Source organism: Raphanus sativus, chromosome 8 (assembly GCF_000801105.2).
Source record: "Raphanus sativus cultivar WK10039 chromosome 8, ASM80110v3, whole genome shotgun sequence".
NCBI lineage: Eukaryota > Viridiplantae > Streptophyta > Magnoliopsida > Brassicales > Brassicaceae > Raphanus > Raphanus sativus.
This window is the reverse complement of record NC_079518.1, coordinates 13,311,988-13,337,344: the sequence shown is the minus strand read 5'-3', so window position 1 is coordinate 13,337,344 and position 25,357 is coordinate 13,311,988. Positions and strand designations below refer to the sequence as shown.

The window sequence follows — 25,357 nt, the reverse complement described above, 5'->3', positions numbered from 1 at the left end:
ACCAACTGGTGTAAATTTTGCGTGAAGTGTAAGGAAGCTTCCTTAACAGCAGGCTATATCACAGCCACAATATCAACAATGAATATTCACATTCACAATATTCACATTCACATGTATCTAACTGACAGAACATTGTATTAAATCTTCTTACCAGAACTAAGAACAGTCAGTGTACTAAAAGACAGGTCGGCTATAACATACATACACGAACTTTAAGAACGAACTATGGTTAAACTGAACCATCTTTACTAATTACTACGGCGATAATAAGGAACAAAGAAGCGCACTGGCGATGACGGAAACGGAAAAGGATTGGCCTGGTTTGGTTTCATTGGTCAGCGTGTGTCTTCTATTTACCACCGTTAGATTTGGATATAGCTTAGAATACACGTGGCGAAAGCACGTGACTTATCTTGAAGCACATGACTTATGTTATAATAGATTTTTTATTTATCTATCTTATTAAAACAAAAACATTCTCTTGGACCTAACATTTATTTTGTAAGTTTTTAAATTAAATACACATTTATGCTTTAAAATTAAACATACACTAGATTCTGACCCGCCCTTAAAAGGTCGGGTATATTTTTTGTTTTAATTTAATTCTCATATTTGTGTTTTCTTTGTGCTTATATATATGATTTTCTTTATAATAAATCTTTATCAAAATATATTTTATTAAATAATAGCAATTTAAAAATTGATCTGGTATATCTTCGGTCGAACCCGCCAACCCGCAGATTTCAATTTTATTACGTCCAAAACTGAAATCCGCGGGTTGATAATTGAAAATTGAAATCTGCGGGTTTAGTCAACCCGTTGAGAAATATATTTTGACCCGCCCGGATATATATTTCTGTTTTAAATTTAATTTTTGATATTTGTTTTTTCTTTCTGATTATATTTGTATATTTTGTAATTATATTTGTATATAAATTTTAATCAAAATATATTTTATTAAATAATAGCAATTTAAAAATTGATCCGGTATACCCACGGTTAAGGCTGTATTTCAGGTCGAACTCGCCCGTTGACCCGCCAACCCGTGGATTTTCAATTTTTCTTTGGTTAAAAAATATGACCCGCACAACCCACAAACAAATAATTTTGTACTCGCACCTGCTTTGCTTTAATTATTATTAAAATATATTATAATAAAAAATTTATACATGATTTAAATTTTAAATTATTATTTTTAAATTTCTGTATTTAAAAAAAAACTTTTAAAATTTTAAAATTTTAAATACTTTGCGGATCGACAGGTAGCCACGATCCGAAATCCACCAATCCACACTATTTTCAATGTAAGAAAACATTGAGAAATATAAAAATTCAGAAATTATAAATATCCGTTGAAAATTATAACTGTTTTTTACAGTGTTGATGAGAATTTTTTCAGAAATTGTTTCAGACGCAAATACCTATTGAAAAATATAACTGTTTTTCATGGGTTTCTTTGGAACTGAGTTAAATCACGAAAAAATATAACTGTTTTTGAAAAATTTTCGCATGAATAATTTCTGAGAGAATTGAATGTTCATCAAAACTCAATAATAATAAACATATGACGTGGTTAGTAACAATATTAAAGTAGGAACAATTATAAAAATAAATAGAAGTTAGTTATTATTAATAGAATAAATAAATAATTAAACATAACATATATCAATATTTAGAAGGTGGTTATCATTATTTAGATACAGTTATAAAATATTTAGTTGGACACAACGTATTAATATCAACCCATTAGAACCTTAGTCAAAAAAAAAAGTAGACACAATAACTAAACTGCTTACAAAAAATGTATTATATTTATATATGTTGTTATCAGTTGTTAATATCAAATACGATCATCATTTATTCCTTTTACTTTGTTATTAATATAACTGTCTAATAAAATGTATTTGGAAAAGTAAACTCCTAAAAATTTGGGATTACAGTGAATGTTACTTGTATATATGTATAGTAAAAGGTCGTTATTTTTATATAATTAGTTTTATATTGATATATGAGTCTAATGTAATATTGATTATGTAGTAACATTTTTTTGGACCAAACTACTATCAATTGGACATGTTGAAGAATTAATAGTATTGATTAAATCACTAATGTTCTTTTCTTTATACTACTATCCATGTTTCAAAACAATATACTTATTTCTTTATACTACTATTAATGTTTCCTAACAATATATTTTTATACTACTATCAATATTTCCAAACAATACAATAATTAATCTTAGTTATTTTATATCTATCATTTTCTCTTTAAATTTTTGTAGAAACGTCATAATTTCATAAATTACAAAATAATGAACTTTAAAATTTGGATTATAAGATTACAAATTATGAAACTATTACAATTTAAATCAAATTAGATTATATATCGGTCATCTATCAGTTCAATCAGTTAGTCTCGGGTTTTAGTGATTTTTTTAATATAAATATTTTAAGAACCTAAATTGAATTGTCGGATCTCCAGATTAATCAGAATATTTTAAATACACTCTTTAAAAATTACCAAAATATTTATCAAGTTATTAGTGAAACTTTCATCGTAAAATATTCTGCGCTTCCAAAGCACGGATCAAGATCTAGTTTATTAATTATTTTAGGGCTGTTTAAGATATTACAGAGAAATTTTTTTTTTGTTTTTCCCTACAAAACCTCCATTGAAGCAACACTAGTTCACCTTTCTTCCTTTTGGTATCAATGACGACGACGAAGCTATCAAGTTGTTTCTTAACCAATGGATTAGTAGGAGGAATCTCCTGCAAAAGAGAGCACGGAAGCTCTCCTCGATTTTTCTATCTCCCCTCTCGTCGATTACTTCCTGCTTCTTGTAAGATCCGACAACAACGTGGCTTCGAGTGAGTTTTTTGTTCCTCGTTTCTGTTCGTCTTCTTTTCAGGGTTTTGATGATTAGGTGCGAATATGATTGAAAGATATAACTTTTTTTTTTTTGAATTTGATGAATCTGCTCTTAGATACTTTGCGTGGTGTGGTTTAGTCTCACCTCTAAAACTTACTCTCTGGATTCCATTTTTTGAAAATTTGGTTTTTCCAATCTCTGTGTCTGAATTAGATTCATCTTGTCTGAGAGTTAGATTAGAATGTTGCATTTGTTTTTTTATTTTATGATATGACTGTGGTTGTGTTATCTGGATGCTCTCTATACCTAAGCCTAAGTTCCTTTTCTTCAGTTCTCATTTTTTATTTTATTTTGCATATATTTGACAAAATCCTCAGCTCAAATAAAAGACAAGAAATCAAGAAAGGCTCTCCTGAACCAATCCTACCCATTAACTCAAGTCTTCAGAGCAACAGCGATGAGGAAGACTCACAACCTGATACCGGTTTGGGGAGCGTTGAATCAGAGTTAGAGAAGGGAACCAATATTCATCCCACCGTAGAGACTAACCATGTGGATTCAAGTACTGAAAAGAGAGATGAAGATGTACAGAAAAGTGAAGTTACTCGGCTTAAAAGCAAACTCTCAAAGAAGAAGGGTGAGAGTGTTCATGATGCCACTACTGATGATAGGCAGGACTTGAATGTCTTGACCGTCCCTGAGGTTGCAAAAGCTTTGGTAATGATATTTTGACTCACCAATTCTTCAAAGAGTTCTTTGTTTTAATATCATTTTGGTAAATCTTTTTTTTTTTTCAGTTAATTAAAGAAAGTGGAGGCGGCGATCAGTTCTCAGATGGACAGTTTGGGGAACTAATGACGATGATTAGAAACGCAGAGAAAAGTGGTTTTTGTCTCTCTATTTTTTTTTTAATTTTCCTTATATTGTGAAAATTCATATATTAAAAGCCATGATGATCACTGACAGATATTCTCCGGCTTGACCAAGCACGAGTCAGCGCTCTAGCCGAGCTCAGCAAGATCCTTAGCGAGAAGGAAGCATTACAGGGAGAAATCAATGTTCTTGAAATGAAGTTAGCTGAGACGGACGAAAGGATCAAAACCGCCGCTCAAGAGAAGGTACGCGTGGAGCTTCTTGAGGAGCAGTTAGAGAAGCTTCGTCTTGAGATGGTCTCTCCTCATCCAGAGAGCGATGGTTACGTTCTAGCGCTCAGCAAGGAGATAGAGACGTTGAAGATAGAGAACGTGTCTTTGAGAAACGATATAGAAAGGCTCAAGTCGAAGCTTGAGAGCGTTGAGAACACTGGTGAACGTGTGGTCGTGTTGGCAAAGGAGTGCTCGGGGTTGGAGTCTTCTGTGAAGGATCTGGAGAGTAAGCTGTTGGTTTCTCAAGAAGATGTCTCGAAGCTTTCGTCTCTTAAAACCGAGTGTAGCGATCTGTGGACGAAGGTGGAGAGTCTCCAGCTGCTGCTGGATAGAGCTACGAAACAAGCGGAGCAAGCGGTTTTAGTGTTGCAACAGAATCAAGAACTCAAGAACAAAGTTGAAAAGATCGAGGAATCGGTTAAAGAAGCCAATGTTTATAAAGAATCATCGGAGAAGATCCAACAGTACAATGAGTTAATGCAAGATAAGGTGGAGTTACTCGAGGAGAGGCTAGAGAAGTCTGACGCAGAGATATTCTCGTACGTTCAGTTATATCAAGAATCGATCAAAGAGTTTCAGGAGACGCTTGAGAGATTGAAGGAAGAGAGCAATAATAGAAAAGAGGCGAGAGATGAACCGGTCGATGACATGCCTTGGGATTATTGGAGTCGTTTGCTTCTTACTGTTGATGGATGGCTGCTCGAGAAGAAAATAGCAAACGATGATGCAGAGTCGCTGAGGGAAATGGTTTGGAAGAAAGATAGAAGGATTCACGATACGTATATTGACGTCAAAGACAAGAGTGAACGAGATGCCATCTCTGCTTTTCTCAAGCTTGTTTCATCTCCAACAAGGTATTAAAACGCCTTTTGAAACATTGTTTTCCCTTTTTTTTTTAAAGTTTTTGAAAGAGTAATAAATTTTCTTTTTTCTTGATTCTAGTCAAGGATTGTATGTCGTTCACATTGCAGCTGAGATGGCACCTGTAGCTAAGGTTGGTTCAGCTAAACCCCCCTGAGATTTTCAACTTTGTCATTCCTAATTTTCCTTGATGTTAATTGTTATAGGTGGGAGGTTTGGGGGATGTTGTGGCGGGTCTTGGTAAGGCCTTGCAAAGAAGAGGTCATTTGGTGGAGATTATCCTTCCCAAATATGACTGTATGCAATATGATCGTGTCCGTGACTTAAGGGTAATCTTGTTGCAAATTTATAAATCTATAAATAATAAGTGTTCTTGATGATGGTTTGATATATTCACCGCAGGCTTTGGATACAGTTGTGGAGTCATATTTTGATGGGAAGTTATATAAAAACAAAATCTGGATAGGCACTGTTGAAGGTGAGAGGAGGAGAGACTTTTGATTTTATTTACTCTGTTTCTTTGTTTGAATCAAAGTTTCTTCTTGGTATATAAAAGGTTTACCTGTACATTTCATCGAGCCACAACATCCGAGCAAGTTCTTCTGGAGAGGACAGTTCTACGGAGAGAAAGATGATTTCAAACGCTTCTCTTATTTTAGCCGCGCTGCGTTAGAGCTGCTTCTTCAGTCCGGCAAGAAACCAGACATCATACATTGTCATGACTGGCAAACAGCTTTTGTTGTACGGTTTTTTTGGTCTTAATCAGTGGCATAAGTCTTGTTTGTTGTTTAGGATTATACCTTTTGAACCTCTTTCTTTCGTTTTTTTTTTGAAATCACAGGCGCCGCTTTATTGGGATCTGTATGCTCCAAAGGGGTTAGACTCTGCAAGAATATGCTTTACATGTCACAACTTTGAGTATCAAGGTACCTCATCTGCTTCAGATCTGGGATCTTGCGGCCTTGATGTTAACCAGTTAAACAGACCGGACAGAATGCAAGATCACTCATCTGGAGATAGAGTCAATCCTGTTAAGGTATATGGATTATTACAAAGACTTAAAATAAATCAAAACGCTCCTCTTGTACACCTCTTATCTCTTTGTCCAGGGTGCTATCATTTTCTCAAACATTGTAACAACTGTCTCTCCTACTTACGCACAAGAAGTTCGAACATCTGAGGTACAAGAACTTCCTTTTTTTTTGTTAATCAAACAAAGCTTTTTTTTTACTTACACTCTAGTCTTGTATTTAACAGGGAGGAAAAGGACTCCATTCAACGCTCAATTCCAACTCCAAGAAGTTCATTGGGATCCTTAACGGCATTGACACAGATTCATGGAATCCAGCCACGGACCCTTTCCTTAAGGCTCAGTTCAACGCTAAAGATCTTCAGGGGAAAGATGAAAACAAATACGCACTTAGAAAGCAGCTTGGACTTTCTTCAGCCGAGTCAAGACGCCCTTTGGTAAATATATATATATGCTTATTGATTATTACATTTCTGATTCTTGAGGCATACTGATTCAGTTTATTTATTTTTATTATTATTACTTAGGTTGGTTGCATAACAAGATTAGTGCCACAGAAAGGAGTTCATCTAATCAGACATGCTATATACAGAACGTTAGAGTTAGGTGGACAGTTTGTTCTCCTTGGTTCTAGTCCAGTCCCTCATATTCAGGTAATAATATAATAATAACCTGTCTGGTCTCTGAGTTTCCAGTTTCGTTGTTTTAAGCTTTAATGCATTTTGGTTTTTTTATAGAGGGAATTTGAAGGGATTGAGCAACAGTTTAAGAGCCATGATCATGTCCGGTTGTTACTGAAATACGATGAAGCTCTGTCTCATTCGATCTATGCAGCATCTGATATGTTCATTATTCCTTCTATTTTCGAACCGTGTGGACTTACACAGGTTACTAATTACAAACCATAATCTCTAAGAATGTGAGTAAATATATAAACTGATTCTTTCTCTTGCACCAGATGATTGCTATGAGATATGGCTCCATTCCAATCGCGCGTAAAACCGGAGGCCTAAACGACAGGTAAAACCAAAACATAAAAGACCTTGTCTGGAGGAGACATTAACATTGGTTTTGAATCTTTTGAAACATGATGACTATTTTCAGTGTCTTTGACATCGATGATGATACAATACCAACCCAGTTTCAGAACGGGTTTACCTTTCAAACCGCTGATGAACAGGTAAGTTAAACGGTTCTCTTTTCTCTTAGTTTGGTTTGGTTTTTAGCTAAAGCAAGAAGTGTTAAAACAGGGTTTAAACTACGCGTTGGAGCGGGCATTTAATCATTACAAGATGGATGAAGAGAAATGGGTGAGACTGATGGAGAAAGTGATGAGCATAGACTTTAGCTGGGCATCATCGGCTACACAGTACGAAGAGCTTTACACGAGATCAGTGGCCAGAGCTAGAGCTTCTCCTAACCGCACGTGAGTTTTTTTTCACATGCCTCCTCCTCGTAGAGATTCTTTCTTGTAACACACGTTTATTTACTTAGTTATTATATATTTAAAATCTTCTTTACTTGTTCATAATAGAAATACACTATGTAATTTTAATCCCATTCAAAAGATTGATTTACTCTCTATGTTTCATGAAGAATGTGATTATCTATACATTTTTTACACATTAATAAACATTTCTGTCTCTCAATAACTCAACATCTCACACTAAACACTGCCCAATATAGTTATCAACATCTCAACAACATTTACTAAAGCTATGAACTAATCATATCTTAGAGTGTACCTTATAGAGTTATTTTCTCTAACTGGTGTTTAGTGTCTAGAAACTAGGAGTCTCTTGACTATCTGCAGCACTTTCCCAAGGGGTTGCAAATGGTAAAGTCAAGAGAGGCTTAGGTGGTACCTGGAGGGCTTCAAGACTTCCCTCTAACATTTCGACGACTTCTTTCATTGGTGGAAGATCAGATGCACTGGTCTGAATACACAACAAACCAACCAATGCTATTTTCTTGGCTATCTTGTTCGGTTATATGATCTCTAGAAAAAAATCATGGTTTCTTTCCTCTCCAGATTGTCGTAGATCCGATCTGGAAAGTACATTGAAACGTTTTCGGATCTAGAATTTCCAACACTTTTCATGTTCTTTGCCCCAATCATCTCAAGAACCACCATTCCGTAACTATAAACATCCGGTTGAACCATCATGCTCTTTTTCTCTACTCATGCTGGCTAATTCATTGATAAACTCTGCTCCATCCCCCTTTGATTCCTTCAAGATCTTATGAGTGCAATATCTCGGCCGCTGGCATCAGGTAATTTTTCTTTATAGACAATTCCTGATCCTCCTTTCCCGAATAGTACATGAGCAATTGAGTTTGCCACCTTCTTGACACTTTCAAAACTATAGCGTTTTATCATTACAGCCGCCTCAATGTTAGCGTCGTTTTGACCACTCTTTGTTCTCACATTCTTTGCTCTCACAGTTAGCGCAATGGCAACAATAATAACACTGCATTTGTTTGTAAGAGTTTTTTATGTTTTATTATTCAAAAATAACTTAAACACTCTAAGAAAAGAGATTACAGACCTTGAACATATAAACTAAAACTCAGAAAGTGAACAAACAAGCCAGGCTGAAAGATAATCAACCCTAGAGCCAAAAATATCTTATACAAAAGCCTTAACTACCTTAAATGGGAATCAAAACTAGTCAAAAAGAACCAAAATCAGCCCGTCAACTTACAATTAACCGTTTATGTGTTAAGTTTTCTACATGCTTATGCTTTATTGACGCCCTTCAAAATTAAACCAATTTGCCATTGATCTTTGACAGGGACCACACACGCCTTCCATGCGCCGATCCTCCACTGCCTTTTCTAGATCCAGTTTTAACTTGCCACCAGACTCTGTAAAAGACTCACCTTGCACTTCCAAACGCTTCCACTCCATCGACTCCTTCCAGATCTAACTGAGACTTGCCATTAGACTCTGAACGAACTCACCACGCTCTTCTAGACGCTTCTTCACCACAGCAAACAAAAACAAGCAGCACCTAACACAATCAAGCTCAACACAGCCGGTCACTATAAATCAACCACCATATATCACAGATCTGATGAGATCCGGTTCTATAGTGTCTGATCTGAAACTTCCCGCTTCAATTCGACAAACTGAAACCTAGGACCAAATTCGAATCCATCTAGGCAAGAAAAAAGACTAAAATAAGTAGCAAAAGAAATCCATCTTCTCACGGTAGTAGCGGCAAGCCGCCGCCGGCCGAAAAGATGGATAACGATGATGTCTATTTTTTTTTTCCTTTGTTCTTGACTTTTTTTTCAGCTTGATTGTAAATTTTAAATTATTTAGAAAAAAATAATTTTTTTTATCCATCTGCAACCGCAAACGTTAGTTGAAACCAACTTTTGATTTTAAGAGGTCAGAACGGTTTGAAGCGATCTGTAGCGATTTGTATGATTGTTTTGAAACATTGTCAACATCTACCAACCGCAAAATCTGCATTTACGGATAGTAGCGGGAAAACCAGCCAGACTCTTACTATTACAAACATATGTAAAAAAGCCATAATCCCCGTTAGTTTTTTCTACTAAACAAAACTCATATTAATTGCTGATGGTAAAGATCCCCTGAGCACATGTAGCTAAGGCATTTACATTTATGCTAATCATAACAAAGCTTTATTGTACAAAAACTATAATAATATTTTTTATTTTATTTTATATAATAATAAATTGATGTAAACAAAATAAATCCTATAAATGTTTTCACTTATCAATAAAATAAATTTAATGATAGTGTTTAAAAAATATGTATATGTTGTTCATAACTTTTAGTTTTATTTAGGAAACTAATTTTATGTCATTTATTTTACTATTTCATAAAAATTAGCTATATTTCCTAGTTTACACATTTACTACAGTGTAACTCTTTTTTACAAGTATAGATATTAATATACTTTATAATATACATATATTGATATTTATTTGATTTGATTTACATAAATATACTTACCATAATTTTATAAATCTAATTAAATTTTATTTAGCTTGTATAAACAGTGTTTTATTTAAAATCATTTTATGAAATAATTTTATGTGTGGTTTAATGATTGTATATTGTATTTTTCAGAGTAAAAACATTATTTTGATAAAAATTTCATTTTATTAATTTTAAAATCAAAAACCAAAAACTAAAACCAAAGTAACCAAAGTCTAAAACAACCATTTGTGTTTTCTAAAATAGTAAAATCTACTACAAAATCAAAAAGTAAAAACCAAAATCTAAAAAACCAAAAACTAGAAATAAAAATCTAAAAACTAGGAAACCACGGATCTATCTCTCTTTAACTCTGTTTTGACACTAGATAAATTGTTATTTTAACAAAATCATAGAAATATAAAACTTGCTTGTGTCCAGGCCGAGCCAGGACTGCTAATGGCACCACAAAATGATGAAAATTCGTAATAGTTTAAAGGATGATCAGCTTAATAAAGAGTCCACATGAATGAGCATTTCATATGGTCCACTAGAACCTTGTGTCTCCAGAATCTAATAGAGTTCCAGGAGAGACCAGGTTTATAAGAACCAAGCGGTACCAAGATTTATAGATAATAAGACATTAAAACATGAAGAGGTATGATGTCGGAACTGATCTCTGGACACTAACCAAGCCAAAGAATTTGAGATGCCACCTAGTTTAATGTCACCAGAAAAAAAAATCAATTTTATATTTTAAAAGCACCGAGTAATCCTATTTTTAATCAAATACTAAAGTATACTATCATCTTGAATTTTTATATGAGAATCACTATTCATAAAATTAAAACCAGATTAAGTGTAATTTAATATTAATAATTTAATTTTGTTGTTTTGTAATGATTTTGAATATTCTAAAACTAAAGTTATAGAATTTCATACTTACAAATAATAATAAAATTTATGTTAAATTTTTGAGTTACAAATTTTTGTTTTAAATTACATACAGATTTTTAAATCAGGGAAAATTTACAAATAAATAACACTATTTGAATTAGCAGTCTTAAATTGCTCAATATTTTAGACGAATATTTCAAACGAAAAATAAACGAATTTGATTGTATGTGAATGTCTAATTCATGCGTCTTCCCTAGTTTTTTTCTGTTGTGGGAGAAAGAATCCCCTAGTCTATATTTGAGAAGTGATTTTGACATGTGTCATTACCATATTAATTTTGAAAGAAAAATTATGACATGGCACACTAACATTGATGACATGGCTTGAAATAAATTATGACATGGATATTACATTTAGTGTTGATTTATATTTAAGATATTTTTTAAAAATATGATAATAACTTATAGATAATTATGACATATTTATATTTAATATTGATTTATATTTAAAGTAAGTTTTTAAAATATGGTAATAATTTATATATCATAATTAATATAAAAATAAATAATAAATTAAATAAAAATATAATAATAATTAAAATTTCGAAATATTATTTAGCTATATTTTTATAAGTATATTTTTAAAAAATTAATAATTTTCATTAAATAGTAACATGGACATTTACTTTTATTGTTGATTTGTATTTTTAGTAAGTTTTTAAAATATGGTAATAACTCATAGATCAGCATTAATATAGCAATAGCTATATTTTATAAGTATATTTTTTTTTTCAAATAATTTTCTTTAAACAGTGACATGGACATTTACTTTTATTGTTGATTTGTATTTTTAGTAAGTTTTTAAAATATGGTAATAACTCATAGATCATCATTAATATAGCAATAAATAATATTATGTTATAAATAGAAATATAATATTATTTTGGATTTTTCAAAAGTTAATTTTATTTTATAATTATTATTAGTAAAACAATTCTTCAGAATTATACAGTTTTTAAATGTAATTTTCTAATCCAATACTATTAGTTTATTTTTAAGATCCACAAATTTTAGAAAATTATTTAGTTTTATGTTTTGATAATTATACACTTAACAAAATTTTCTATTACATTTACAAAATTTGATTTAATATATTTTACAAAAGATATACATATATATTAGTATATTACTAAATATACATTGAATAAAAATATTTTTTTTTAATCTTAAAATTTTACATATGATTAAATTAAGATTGTATATTGTAAGCAAATAATAAAATCAAAAATTAACAAAATCAAAAATTAACAAAATTTATATTTTAAAATAAATTTATATTTTAAAACTTTTATTTCTGCACATGGTGCAGGAAAACACCTAGTATGTAGAAAATGACTAGCATACAGGAAGTGGCCTCATATACCTGTCGAAAGATCAACAATACTCCTAAGACACATGAAAAAAAGTATTGGAGGCAAGATTATCTTAACTGCCAACCGACATTATTTGTTATGTTAGTGGAAATCTCTAGAGAGCCAGCAAAAGATATTTTAGAATGTGAGCTGCCATTTGTCAACAACTCACGGGAACTGTTTAAGAAAAGTATATAATTACCAAAATAGTTACATATTTCTGGTATAGCTAACTCGTGTATTGATATAAAAGCAAAACATGCCGATAAAAAAAAACAAATTAGCAAAGAATAACTTTTCTAAAAGGATTCGACAACGTATACATGTATGGGAGAGTAACTCACGGAACCATTTACACAAGCTAGGTTATAGCATTCCTTGGAATTTATTCGATCGTATAAATTTGAGGATTATATATACTAAAATGATTTAAGTTTAGACCCAAATAATTAAAGAAAGAAAGCAATGTCCAAAGAGTTAGTGGAGTACTAAAAAATAGCACTGATCATGAGTGGTGTGTCTCATTACTGTAGAAGCCTTAAAAAGGATATCACGAGATACCGACATTTTAATTATAACCCTAAAATTGGATTCTCACATGCCTAAAAGAGAGACTTGTCACGGACTCACGGGTATCACTAACTGGCCCTCCTTTTTCTTATATAATTTTTATATTATTTTCTAGATTTTCTCATCAAATTATAACAGTAATACGTGTGTGTGTCGTGTGAGAGGGTGGTTATATAAAGTCTTGAACCTAGTGAGAACATAAGGAAAGAGAGTTGAAACAAATATTTCAAAAGGAAAATGAAAGGTGAGTTTCTCACATTGGCTCTAATATCTCTACTATTAGCCTTCTCGTTTGTCTATGGAGGAGGAGAGTCTGAAAACCCTCATTCTGCGGCCAGCCCAAGCAGTGATCCCACCGGAGGATCCAGCGGGGCAAGCGGTTCGGCTCATGGACCTAATTGGGGATATGATTGGGGATGGGGATCAACCCCAGAAGGTGGTTATGGCTATGGTTCTGGTTCTGGTTCAACACCAGATGGAAAAGGAAAAGGGACCGGATTTGGGTTTGGTTCTGGTTCTGGTTCTGGTTCAGGAACTGGGTTTGGGTTTGGTTCAGGAGGAGGAGGGGCCACAGGCGGTGGCTCTGGCCACGGAAGTGGGACTGGACACGCAAGTGAAGCGGCTAGCTCAGGCGGTGGAAATGGTGGAGCTTCTCCAGGTCGAAGAGAGAGAAGCCAACACCGCTAAAATTTTAAGCATTTCTCGTTCATCTTAACACAAGCATAGATACATAAGACTAGAAAAAGAAAATGAATATTACTATGGTTGGCACCACATATATATGTATACTACAACCTTAATGCATAAATAAGGATCAAACGAATAATTAAGTAGTTGGCCGTTACTTCAACATTCTATCTATCTTATTAAAACAGAAACATTCTGTTGGACCTAACATTTATTTTGTAAGTTTTTAAACTAAATACACATTTATATTTTATAGTTAAACATACATTAAATCACTTTATGTTTCTTTTTTTTATACTACTATCCATGTTTCCAAACAATATACTTATTTTTTTATACTACTATCAATGTTTCCAAACAATATATTTATTTCTTTATACTACTATCAATGTTTCCAAACAATATATTTTTATACTACTATCAATGTTTCCAAATAATACAATAATTAATCTTAGTTATTTTATATCTATCATTTTCTCTTTAAAATTTTGTAGAAACGTCATAATTTTAAAGTTCACTATCATAAATTGCAAAATAGTGAACTTTAAAATTTCGATTATAAGATTACAAATTATGAAGTTATTACAATTTAAATCCAATTAGATTACATATCGATCATCCATCAGTTCAATCGGTTAGTCTCGGATTTTAGTGATTTTTTAATATGAATATTTTAAAAACATAAATTGAATTGTTAGATCTCCGGATTAACCGGTATAATCACAATCGGGTTGAATTTAAAAATACTGATTTAAATGCAAAAATATTTTAAATACACACTCTTTAAAATTTACCAAAATATTTGGTAAATTATTAGTGAAATTTTTCATCGTAAAATATTCCGCGCTTCAAAAGCGCGGGTCAAAATCTAGTTATATAACTAAACCTGGTGTATCTTGTGTTTATTTACGTAAGAACTGGTGTGTTAATATTTTAAAGCTTAACTATTAATTATCATGTGCCACTTACCAAAAGGCATAGAAGCGTCTACAGTTTCTTCTTCACATGACCTCCGTGTTCGAAAACGCGGCCAACTCGGCCGATTACACGGCGGTGCAACGCTGGGCGGTGAAGAGCCGCGGCGATTCTATTTAACTCGGCCAAAAAACTGGTTTCATTGAAAAAGTTCGGATTTTAGGGTTTTAAACACTTGGGAATTAAAGTTAAGTAACAAATCTATACTTTTTATGCATAAATGATAAGAAATCAGTCAGAAAACGATGTATTAAGTCAAAAAAGGGTGAAGCGGCCATTAAAATTCGCAGAAGAAGCAAAAACCCTAAAAGGAAGAAGACAACTTAATTACATATTTGCCATTAATGAAAGGAAAAAAAATTAAAACCAAACAGGCTTCATGCTGTTCGAACCCATGACGTATCCTAAAGGTAAAGCGAGGCAATTCCACTGGGCCACTTTAATTATTAGTGATGCAACTCAAGGATAAAGTCTTAACATATATATTTCTACGAAAAATTAAGAAAAAATGTTAAAAACTAATCCCCGATTAATCTACGATTAATCTCCGATTTTCTGTTAACTCGCTAGGCGTAGACGAACCGCCCGACTCACGCCTAGCGTATTTTCGAACATGGCATGACCTTTTTGTATAAAAGATAACCACTGGTGATGTGCCACGATGAGAGAGCCTCTCAACCTCCTTTTAGAAATACCAACACTTATTTAATGTATTTACATATTTGTCACTGGACTGTTTTTAAAACATAAATGCAGCGAAATTTACAAAATTTTATATCCCTTAGTTGTATCATGAGCTGACAAACATACGATTGAAGACCTACATTTCCTATCTAATTGATAGCAGCATTAGAATATATGATATATACGTTTTCTCGAACGTGTTCTACAAAAAATAGCCATGAAGTTAACATATTCAAATAAGTACTTCTTCAAGATATTAAAACATATATTATTACATATATATGTATATATTCTAGAATTCGTCATACTAAATGCAATTTTGTTATATTGTATCAGAACAAGTGCAACCTTATTGTATAGCACTCCAAGATGATTTCAAGAACATGTCATATATTGTTTTTATGTTATATATATAACAAAGCTATGAAATGAATAATATTCATAGCCATGGAGTTTTTCACTATATTAGGTTTAAAATATTAAGAAAAACTAGATCTTGACCCGTGTGACCGCACGGGTATTAATTTTCAGTTTTAATTTTTATTTATTTATACTAAATAGTATATTTATAATATTTGATCGTTTTATATTGACTAAGCTAGGGATAAGTATTTGGGTATCCACTCGAATTCAGCTAAAATTTATTCGGGTTTGAGATTTTCGAGTTTAAAGATTCTAGCTCTATTCGGGTATTTATAAACTTTGGTTCCGGTTTGATTTAGATCTTTGCGGGTTTGATAACCCGTTTAAATTATTTTTAATTTTTTTAAATTTATATATCTTTAAATATCCTTAAATCTAAAAAAATAACATGTAAATTTGAGTAATGTAAGCTAAAGTACCTAAATTAAAAATTAAAATAAATTTAACTTGAATATTTGGATGAAGAATAAATATATATATACATATTTTAAGTATTTTTGGTGTTTTGATTATTGTTTATCTACTTTAGATGTTTACTTTTGATTATTTTTTATATTTTAAATCAACTTAAAATAGTTGGATATTAACTCGAAAAATAACTAACATATTGAAGTATATAAATATGATTTAAATACATTCGGATATCCATAATATTTCGTTCGAATAAGGTTTAGTTATGGTTCTCTAGATACCAAAATGGTAAATCCGTTTGGATATTATCTAGTTTCGGTTCAAATTTGGTAATACTTTTTCGTTCAGATTTGTTCAATGAAGAGTTGATATTATAATTTCCATGAATTGTTTGTCTAATAAAAATGTATTTTTTTTAACTTGACATTGTTTTAATTGAGAAGTTAATGATATGTATTTAATTCAAATTTAATTTTAGAAAACACATTAATGTAAGTGGAAAAGACAAATCATTAAAATAGGAAATATAATTTAATTGTGTATTTAATTCAAATTTAATTTTGGAAAACACATTAATTAAATTGAAAAAGACAACATTAAAATAGGAAATATTATTTAATATCAGTGGCATGAAGTGTAAATAACACTGAAAACTAAGGGATATTTTATATGTGTACTTCTCTTTTAATAATATAGATATAACCTAAGAGCCACTTTATATATACACTAAGATGTTTGTGATCAAATGATGTTTAACTGATTTCGATGAAATACAAAATAAATAATTTAACTAACAATTATTTTTAATTAGACTTAGACAGTAAGATCAAATATACTGAAATGGTAATCTATACCTATTTAAAAATACTATCTTGGAGCAACTTATTTTTTTTAGAGTCCGACCAATCATAAAACTATACAAAGTTATAAAATACATATATTTGAAAAATTATTAGTTTCCGTTGCAAAAAAAACAATTAAAATCGATAGTATTTAGGGAAGTAAAATATACATAGCTTAACAATGCATATTATATGCTTATATCATTAAATCCACGAAAAATATTCAGTCAATTCATTGATTTATCAACGCATTTACGGAAAATTATATGTCATCCCATGTCACAATGCAATCCTTATTTTTTCATAAAGATTATGAATTACTACAACATATTTTGTTACCTATATTATGAATGGAATCCATGATTGCCAAGCGAATTACTCATAATTATATTTAATGTCATAGATATTTCTCTATTCAAATCGAACTGCTCATATTATATGGTAAATTATTAATTACCAAAATCATCGCAAGAAAATCATTCCACTAAACGTTGATTGCCAATTAGACATATTTACAGTTAATGTCATAGATCTCTTCGGAGGAAATCATTTTCGTTGGTTCCGCACTATATATACAGTGTAGGGAATGCTTTTAAACTACCTTCAATTTTCGTATAACTCATCAATAGCTTAGGCCTTATAAATGTATTAACAACAACAGCCCATCACGATTTCTTTGTCCATTTTATTTGTTCCAAATCTTGATCCATGTAAAATAAATCAGATCCATTTCATATATTTAATGTTTAGTCACAAGTATATTTTTATTGCGTCAGGCTTTATACCAATGTTTCTACATTATCCTTTTTAGATGAATAAAATTACCGCTTACATATTACCCATTAAACATGTTTCTATCCTAAATTTCTACAAACCATCTTCAAAATTATAAAGTACTTTTTGTTATAATAATCTCATCATGCGCAAGACGCATGTCTTATCCTATTATCTTTATTGAAATGAAAATCAAGCAAGGTTTATGATCTAAATAAAAACCAAAGAAAAAGCAACATTATTCATTAAATATATAACCAAATTTTTGAAACTTTAACCTTGAACTTTGGATCATCAACCTCCAATATTGTGAGCTTTGAATTCTGAAAACAAAAGCAAATGTAAGTTAGCAAAAAATATGAAAAGTTAATTAAAAGAAACACGTACCTTTCTCAAGCTTATCAATAAGTTCAACATCAACAAGGATTTCTTTATTTGTGATGATGTTTTCACTAATTTTGATATCATCATGCATTCATTGCTTACACATAAGAACCTGTGTAGTGAAGTAAACAACTCCTATATGATTTTAAAATCCTTCCATTCGTATTAAAATCACTTTCTGATGCCACTGGCAAAATTTGTATAGCAAAAGGATGTCTAGCCATTTCTACAAGAAGTGGATACTTCATTTTGTGCACCTACTTCCATCATGAAAAATGTCAGGAGAATATATTTTCATTACTCATTTAATATTTTACCCAAAAATACATTTTTTGTTCTTTCTCTTTCATGATCACACATTGGTTAAATCATGATAAGAGAATAAACTCGGTATATTCCATCGATAAACCTATATATAGATGCTACATTGCTCTAGTTATGATTACTACGATTTGTCATAACAAGGTAGTAAAACCAAGAGCCCCAAATGAAAACGTCAAGAATTTATATCTAATCTCTGTTAAGATAATAAAATCAAAATTTGAACATTGACTTGTCGTCCAAAACATCCCGATCTGTTGACTTAGCCATGACGTGATTCTAAAGGTTTTCTAAACGTAAGGAATAATCACCACGAGACCCGCATGATCTGTATTTTTTTATCACTTAAAACGTTTCGGTGGATAAAAAGAATCGAACCCAAGACGGTACTCATATCTGTGAACCTTTTACCACTAGACGAAGATCATTTGGTTGACTTGTACTGACATACATGTGTTGCCGTTATCTGTGTTATTATTTTTAATTATATCAGTAAACTAGAGTCCAAAAAAATTGGGGGCTAAATAAAAAAAAAACTGATCTCTAAACAAATATCATTTGAAAAATAAGGTAGGCTCACTAAATTTCTCTTCCATTTCTTACAGTATTAAAAATATATGGATATTTGTAAAAAGAACGGAAAACAATTTGTATAAAATAAAAACTAAAAAAAAATCATCTACTTCATGATACTGTTTTATCCACTAACAACTTACAAATTATTTTAGTTGATATATATATATATATATATATATATATATATATATATAAAATCAGCAAAATAAGTTATTATTTATGTTTTTTTATCTATAAATATATGTTTGTTATTGTGTTGGAATTTTTACAAAACTCACAAATTGAAATTGTTTTAGAAAACATATGTACAGAAATGTTTTTGTTTGATTTGTATTTAGTAAATAATATTTTATATCTTAATTGTTTAATTTTATAATAGAAAACATTATTCCAGAAAACACAATATATATATAAGAATTATCTTACTTTTAAAATATGTTTTCGGCAATTTATTTTATTAAATTATAATAAATTATCTAATATAACATATGAATCTAATATTTAATATAATTTTAAAAATTATATTAAGAATTATATATAAAAATCAATTAATTGTAAAAACGATATTAAGCAGTCTAACTTTTAACGTGAGAATTCAATTGTGAAAAATCATTTCACAAATAATAATATAGATATTGAAGAAATTCATGTTCTGTGATATACTATATATATCTATATCGATTAATAAATTAATATATGAAATAGTTTTATAAAAATATTGAAATTATAATGAAAGTTCAATTAAATGTTTCAAAACCTGAGCGATCCCTTTCTATCTATAGCCAGGTTGAGTCCAAAATTGTGTTTCCATATAAAGATAAGGAAAAAATATTATTGAAGAATTTAGACCCAGTATCACGTACCAAAACTGTGTTTCCCATATAAAGTTAAGGAAAATAATTATTGAAGAATTTAGAGCCAGTATCACGTTGTGGTTAATTAGTGGATCATATATCTCGTTAACAATAATTAGCTACTTGAACATTAAAAAAGCAAGGGCTAGGGATGAACTAAATCAGTTGAATCATAAATATTTTTGCTAAACCGAGTAACTAAAATATAGTACTTTAATTATGTAAAAATATATAATATAATTAATAATATATACATATTTTATTTATTGATATGATTTTCAATTGATTTTAGTAATTTAATATGTTGTTTTAACTTAAAAGTTATTTTTTCCTTTTATCAAATTAAACAAACTATTTTTTTCACTTTTTTTGTTGACAAATATGTGCTGATAATAATACGGAATACTATGTTTTCTTATTTTTTTAAAATACTATTATTACTAATTTTATATATTTACTATTTATTTTAAATAGTAAAATAAAAATAAAAAATAGTTTATTTGAAAACCTAAATGTCTTCATATTTTTATTAAAGTTGATAAAACTCACAAAACGTTATAAAAGATAAATGTATTTATGGTTTTTTGCTATAAAACTGAACTAGATCTTGATCCGTGCGACCGCATGGATGTTTATTTAGTAATTTATGTATATCATATATTTGTTATTGTATCGTATTATATATTTTTATTAGATATGTGTTGCAGCAGTTATGTAACTATACAAAAAGATTGGATGTACATATATATTAATATACTATGTTGGATCAAAATTATATTGACATTTTTTATATTTAATTGTATGATTGAAATGTATTATTAGTATATTATAAATCTGGATCAAACTAAAAATAAGTTACAAATATTCTAAAAACCCAATTGGACATGATATAATTTGACCGGTCTATTTTAACAAAATCATGGTAATAAAATAAATTTTATTTTCAAAACATAAAGCCGATATCACTGGAATATTCTTGTTATAAAAAAATTGATGATAATATTCCAAAAATTTTATAATTAGGAAGTTTAAAACACAAGTGAATCAGCCTAATATATATGCAAAATACTTTATTCGTAAGTTATAGTAGTATCATTAATTTGTTTATATATGGTATACATATTATAACACCAAAAACGTGGAAGCTAACTTTTAAAAATAAATTACATAGTTTAGGTTGTTTCAATAGTTTGTTAATATAGATGACAAAAAAATAGTTTGTTAATATTTGTTTCAATAGTTTTGAATATAGATGTATTTTTAAGTTGATTTAATTACATTTGACTAAAATTTATTTAAGGAAAACACATTAATTTAATTAGAAAAGACAAACATTAAAATATGACATTCAATTTAATTACATTTAATTCAATTTTATTTAAGGAAAATACATTAATCTAACTGAAAAAGACAAGCATTAAAATAGGAAACTCAATTTAATTCTCAGTGGCATAGAAATGTAACTAAATTTGAAAACTAAGGGTATTTCTATATATTGTACTTCTGTTTTAATAAGATAGATAAACCAAAATTGGCGGTATATAAACCGGTCAAATCAAAGTAGATATGGTTGTAATATGATAACTATTTTTTATACACCGAAATACCAAAAAAACAAAAAAAAAAACAAACCAAAATCCAGATCGAACACCCATAAACGAAGTTTGGTTAACCCATCAAGTTTATTGTTATCATATAGCTAACTAAGTAAGCCATATTTTTTTTATTGTTATCACATAGCTAGGCTAAGTAAACCATCTGAGGAGCAGTTTATTTTGTTGCAAGAATTTTTAGATTTCTAAGCAAAGACTAATCACAAAATAGCATGAAGATATCTTGAGACAAAATTGTCCCTAGTCCCTACTGATAATTAAATGGGGGAAATAATTAAGTTAATTTAAGGAAAAAAATTGCAATCAACATGCTTTGAAACATATCCAATTTTTTCTGCACGTACGTATTTTTGCATCCTAAACATTTAACTATATATCAAATTTAAGCAAAAGAAAAACATTTAACTATATAAACAAAAATTATAATAGAACTAGATGAACTCAAAAACAACTTTAGCAAAAATAACTGTACATAATTTTTTATAAATATCAACCATGGTTTTTATGTCATCATATCAACCATGATTATAGATATTACTCAAGAAAATTTCCCTAATTGAGAAAACATTATGTCTGAACTACACGATTTGGTTGTTGCTGCTTCATTATGTTTCCACTATAGAGTGTAAAAAAACTTTATAGTCAGGTTTTAATATCTGACTAGTACTGTTTTTTTACATGTCACGTCAGATTATTTGATTAGATTTTTTTTGTGTCAACTTCCTATTTCATTCTAAAATGAAATTTAGAATAATAAATATTCTAAATTACTTTATCTTTTATTTGATGAAGTAAAAATATATTTATTTCATAAATAGAGCAATATTTTTTTTTTTACTTTATTTTTCACTCAAAATGGAGTAGGGTTAGAATAGAAGTAACTTATTATAAAATTACTATATTTTGTAGAAAATATGAAATTTTGATATTATAGAAGCAATTTTTTTTGTAGAAAAACTAACACTCTAAGGATGTAATATTTAATAAATAAAAAATTATATATCAAGAAATAAATCGAGGTGTACATTTTAATTGATACTTATATGAGTTATGATCAATGTTCTAAAACATGCCCGAGTAAGCGAGTTTGTGCCTCGAGACTCGAGAGGCCACCGTAGCGAGAAGTGGGTGATTGGCATGTTTGAGGCTTTGAGCGTTGAGGGGTGGGTCTACAGTATCAGGTACGGGGGAAAAGGCCCCCAACTACTTTTGAAATTTTACTTAGTTATCTGTCCGGATCAGTATCGATTTTGTGGAATAATTGGTAAAGACCCTTTCTGCTACGTTGAGTTTCTATAGGTTACGAAACCATCACGTTGCTCTTTTTTCCTGCTTTTACTTTTTTATTTTTGATGTGCAATTAATTAATGTCTTCTCTCACACGTCTATTATTACGATATTTTTTCGTCACAGCAATTATTTAGTGATATTTTCCTACCTTTTGTTTTATTGTTAATATAATTACTTTTTGTGTTAGCATATCTTTGTCTTTCTTTATTTGTGTTTTAAAATTTCTTTCGATTAATATATATATATAAATTCGAAATTTTAACAGATTTTTAAATCCATTCTTTTAATAATAGACATTAGCAATTGCTAATAAAAACTAATTAATCCATTCATTTTTATTTCGTATTTTAGAGTATAGTTGCTTATGATATGGTGATTAATTGATTATAAACAAGTTCTGTAAGATATTTATATGCTGTTATATATATGTAAATTTGAAGACTACTTTTTTATATATATTCAAATTAACTTTAAGTCTAACAGTATGTTATTGTGATTGGTTACATCTGTAAAAAGTTAATAATAAAATATGTTATGAGTTGAACAATTAAACTATTATTTTCTTACAGTTTTGGATAATTGTTAATGATTAAAAGTTAACAACAATTTTTAAATACAATTTTATTTAATTTATGTAACTTAATTTAATATTATTTAATATATGTATTGATTATATGCCCCCGTCAAATAGTTGGTCTGGATCCGCCACTGCCGTTGATCCAAACTTTTCTCGAATGGTCCAAATTGTTGAAAAAATCACCATATATCTGAAAATTGCTTTGTTTGATCCAAAAAACTTGGTGTAAATCTCTTATGTCTATCATAACTTTAAAATTTGGTTTTATAAACAGAAAAAAATGAAAAAGAATAAATAAATCGTGTATAAAACAGATATAAGGTGGCTAGTGTTGCAGGGAATGAGACGGGGTAGATCGCTATTTTGTATTTAAATAATAAGTAGCTTAAAAAGCATAGAGCACAGCTCGAACTTGGGTTAAAAAATTGACATTCCATGCTTTAAACCAATAGTATGCAATTGTTGTTGACATAGAAATATTTCAAAGAATTGAAGTATATGCCAAGAGAGAGTTTAGCTTATGATTAGTATATTAAATATTTCATGCAATAGAAAATAGTGGTAAGAGAGTTGTTTTTATCTTCATGTTTACAAATTAGTTGTATTTACTTTCTTATTCTAATGAATTCAAAAAGAAATATACGTTTCTTGTAGATATACTTTAACTTCATATGCACTTTTAGCTGATATCAGAGTGGATTTTCGATAGAAATTTAATATTGCTTTATGTAGTTCATAAACTGAGAGATGAATGTAACACTGAAGAGAATATTGCATCATGTTGCATTTCTAAAACCAAGACGTCGATTTATAGTTCTAATAATTCCTATTTTAAAGTTAATTTCCAATGTGCAGCAACTTAGAAAGGCATGGAAGACATTGAAGAACATATTCAAAAGTACTACAAGTGTTAAAAGAACTAAATTATATATGTTAGCATCTAATTTGGAGGGTCTGGTGATGGATGAAGGGAAATCATGATTATATTTAACTAGTAACTATTGTAGAAACATTAGGAATGAGTAGAAAAAAAAACATAAAGAAATAAAATTATAGGAACGAAGAAAAAAAAAATTCTTTATCAATTTTAGCGAAGGACAAATTTTTTCTATTAATTCTATAAATGATAAAAAAAAATAAGAATAGTAAGGAATGCATTGGTTCCTTTCATTCCTAAGTTATGTGACATTCTAATGAGGTTTTTATGCTGGAAAACAGTAAAAAGATAAAAATATTGTGAAAAAAAACTGAAAAGATAGCTGTATCAAAATTTGGATCAAATATTTTTATAGTTAAAATATTTTAAAAGGTTGTATCTTCGAAGGTTCCATGAAAATAATGTCAAAAACAATTTGCTACATATTTGAAGCAAAAAGATTTCACAAAGAAGAACGAAGAGATAAGTTCGTAAATACATCATTAAAAATAAAATATTTTGAATGCAAAGACTTCAAACATGTTTGCTATGAATATGAGAATAAGAAGTAAAAGAAGAAGAGACCAAAAATGACTAGAATTGATTCAGATGATGGTGAAGAGTGGTTAATATTGTTTATGTCTTTAATGAGTAAAATATATAAATTAACTCAAAAAATAAAAAAATAAAAAAATTATTTGATTAGATAAGTGATTTAAATTAGTGATCATAAAAATTATCCAAAATCTAAAAATATATTTAAATTATAAAGGTATTTTATATATATTGTGTTGTATCCGAAAAATATTTTTGAATAAAAAGGTTAAAAATTAAAAAAAACAGATAACAAAATCTAAATATTAATCAAGTAAATTTTTTACAATTATAGAGATACTATCGAGTGATTTCTAATATTTATTTATTAAGAGCGTACAGAGATTTTTTTAAAAAATTATAATATGTAAGAATTCTAAATGAAAATATAAATAATAATTTATTATTATAGTCTTTTAATTAGTAGTACATGTATTAGTAAAAGATTATACAATTTTATATATGTATACGGGGATGAAAGACCTAGTTATCTTAAAAATTCATTAAGCAAAATAAAAAATGGTAACCAAAGAAAGTTGTACTTAATTTAGAATGAACTGCATTTATTTTTTGTTCCATTAAATTTTATAAAACAGTTCGTGTCTTTTATTTTCTCCACTTTTCTCTTATGTGCACTTTCAGTTTCATCACTATATATATAACTCCACCTTTGTTGAAGAGGAAGCACCTCAAACA

General features: G+C 29.5%; 2 protein-coding genes across 3 annotated transcripts; both read left to right on the top strand.

The window, feature by feature from the left end:
- Positions 1-2,649: 2,649 nt before the first annotated feature.
- LOC108818797 (probable starch synthase 4, chloroplastic/amyloplastic) lies at positions 2,650-7,489 on the top strand. 2 transcript variants are annotated; one of them, XM_018591732.2, is made up of 16 exons: positions 2,650-2,869; positions 3,249-3,588; positions 3,669-3,753; positions 3,838-4,870; positions 4,959-5,010; positions 5,084-5,206; positions 5,280-5,355; positions 5,434-5,618; positions 5,719-5,913; positions 5,987-6,058; positions 6,135-6,344; positions 6,435-6,560; positions 6,645-6,794; positions 6,866-6,927; positions 7,012-7,087; positions 7,158-7,489. In XM_018591732.2, exons 1-16 carry the CDS (start codon positions 2,712-2,714, stop codon positions 7,335-7,337), a joined length of 3,123 nt encoding a protein of 1,040 aa, XP_018447234.1. In that variant the 5' UTR covers positions 2,650-2,711; the 3' UTR covers positions 7,338-7,489. The 2 variants fall into 2 exon arrangements, with proteins under 2 accessions (XP_018447234.1, XP_018447233.1); XM_018591731.2 differs by having other exon boundaries at positions 3,669-3,756.
- A 5,440-nt stretch (positions 7,490-12,929) lies between these two features.
- On the top strand, positions 12,930-13,584 carry LOC108834114 (putative glycine-rich cell wall structural protein 1). The gene has a single exon (XM_018607475.2). The coding sequence runs from the start codon at positions 12,978-12,980 to the stop codon at positions 13,425-13,427; it is 450 nt and encodes a 149-aa protein (XP_018462977.2). The 5' UTR covers positions 12,930-12,977; the 3' UTR covers positions 13,428-13,584.
- The last annotated feature ends 11,773 nt before the right edge of the window (positions 13,585-25,357 follow it).

Bases quoted from the DNA above. Each gene is read 5' to 3' on its own strand.
- LOC108818797 (XM_018591731.2), top strand. From the start codon at position 2,712: ATGACGACGACGAAGCTATCAAGTTGTTTCTTAACCAATGGATTAGTA. The intron at 2,870-3,248 runs GTGAGTTTTTTG...CAAAATCCTCAG, and splicing joins CGACAACAACGTGGCTTCGA to CTCAAATAAAAGACAAGAAA. The intron at 7,088-7,157 runs GTAAGTTAAACG...GTGTTAAAACAG, and splicing joins TTCAAACCGCTGATGAACAG to GGTTTAAACTACGCGTTGGA.
- LOC108834114 (XM_018607475.2), top strand. From the start codon at position 12,978: ATGAAAGGTGAGTTTCTCACATTGGCTCTAATATCTCTACTATTAGCC.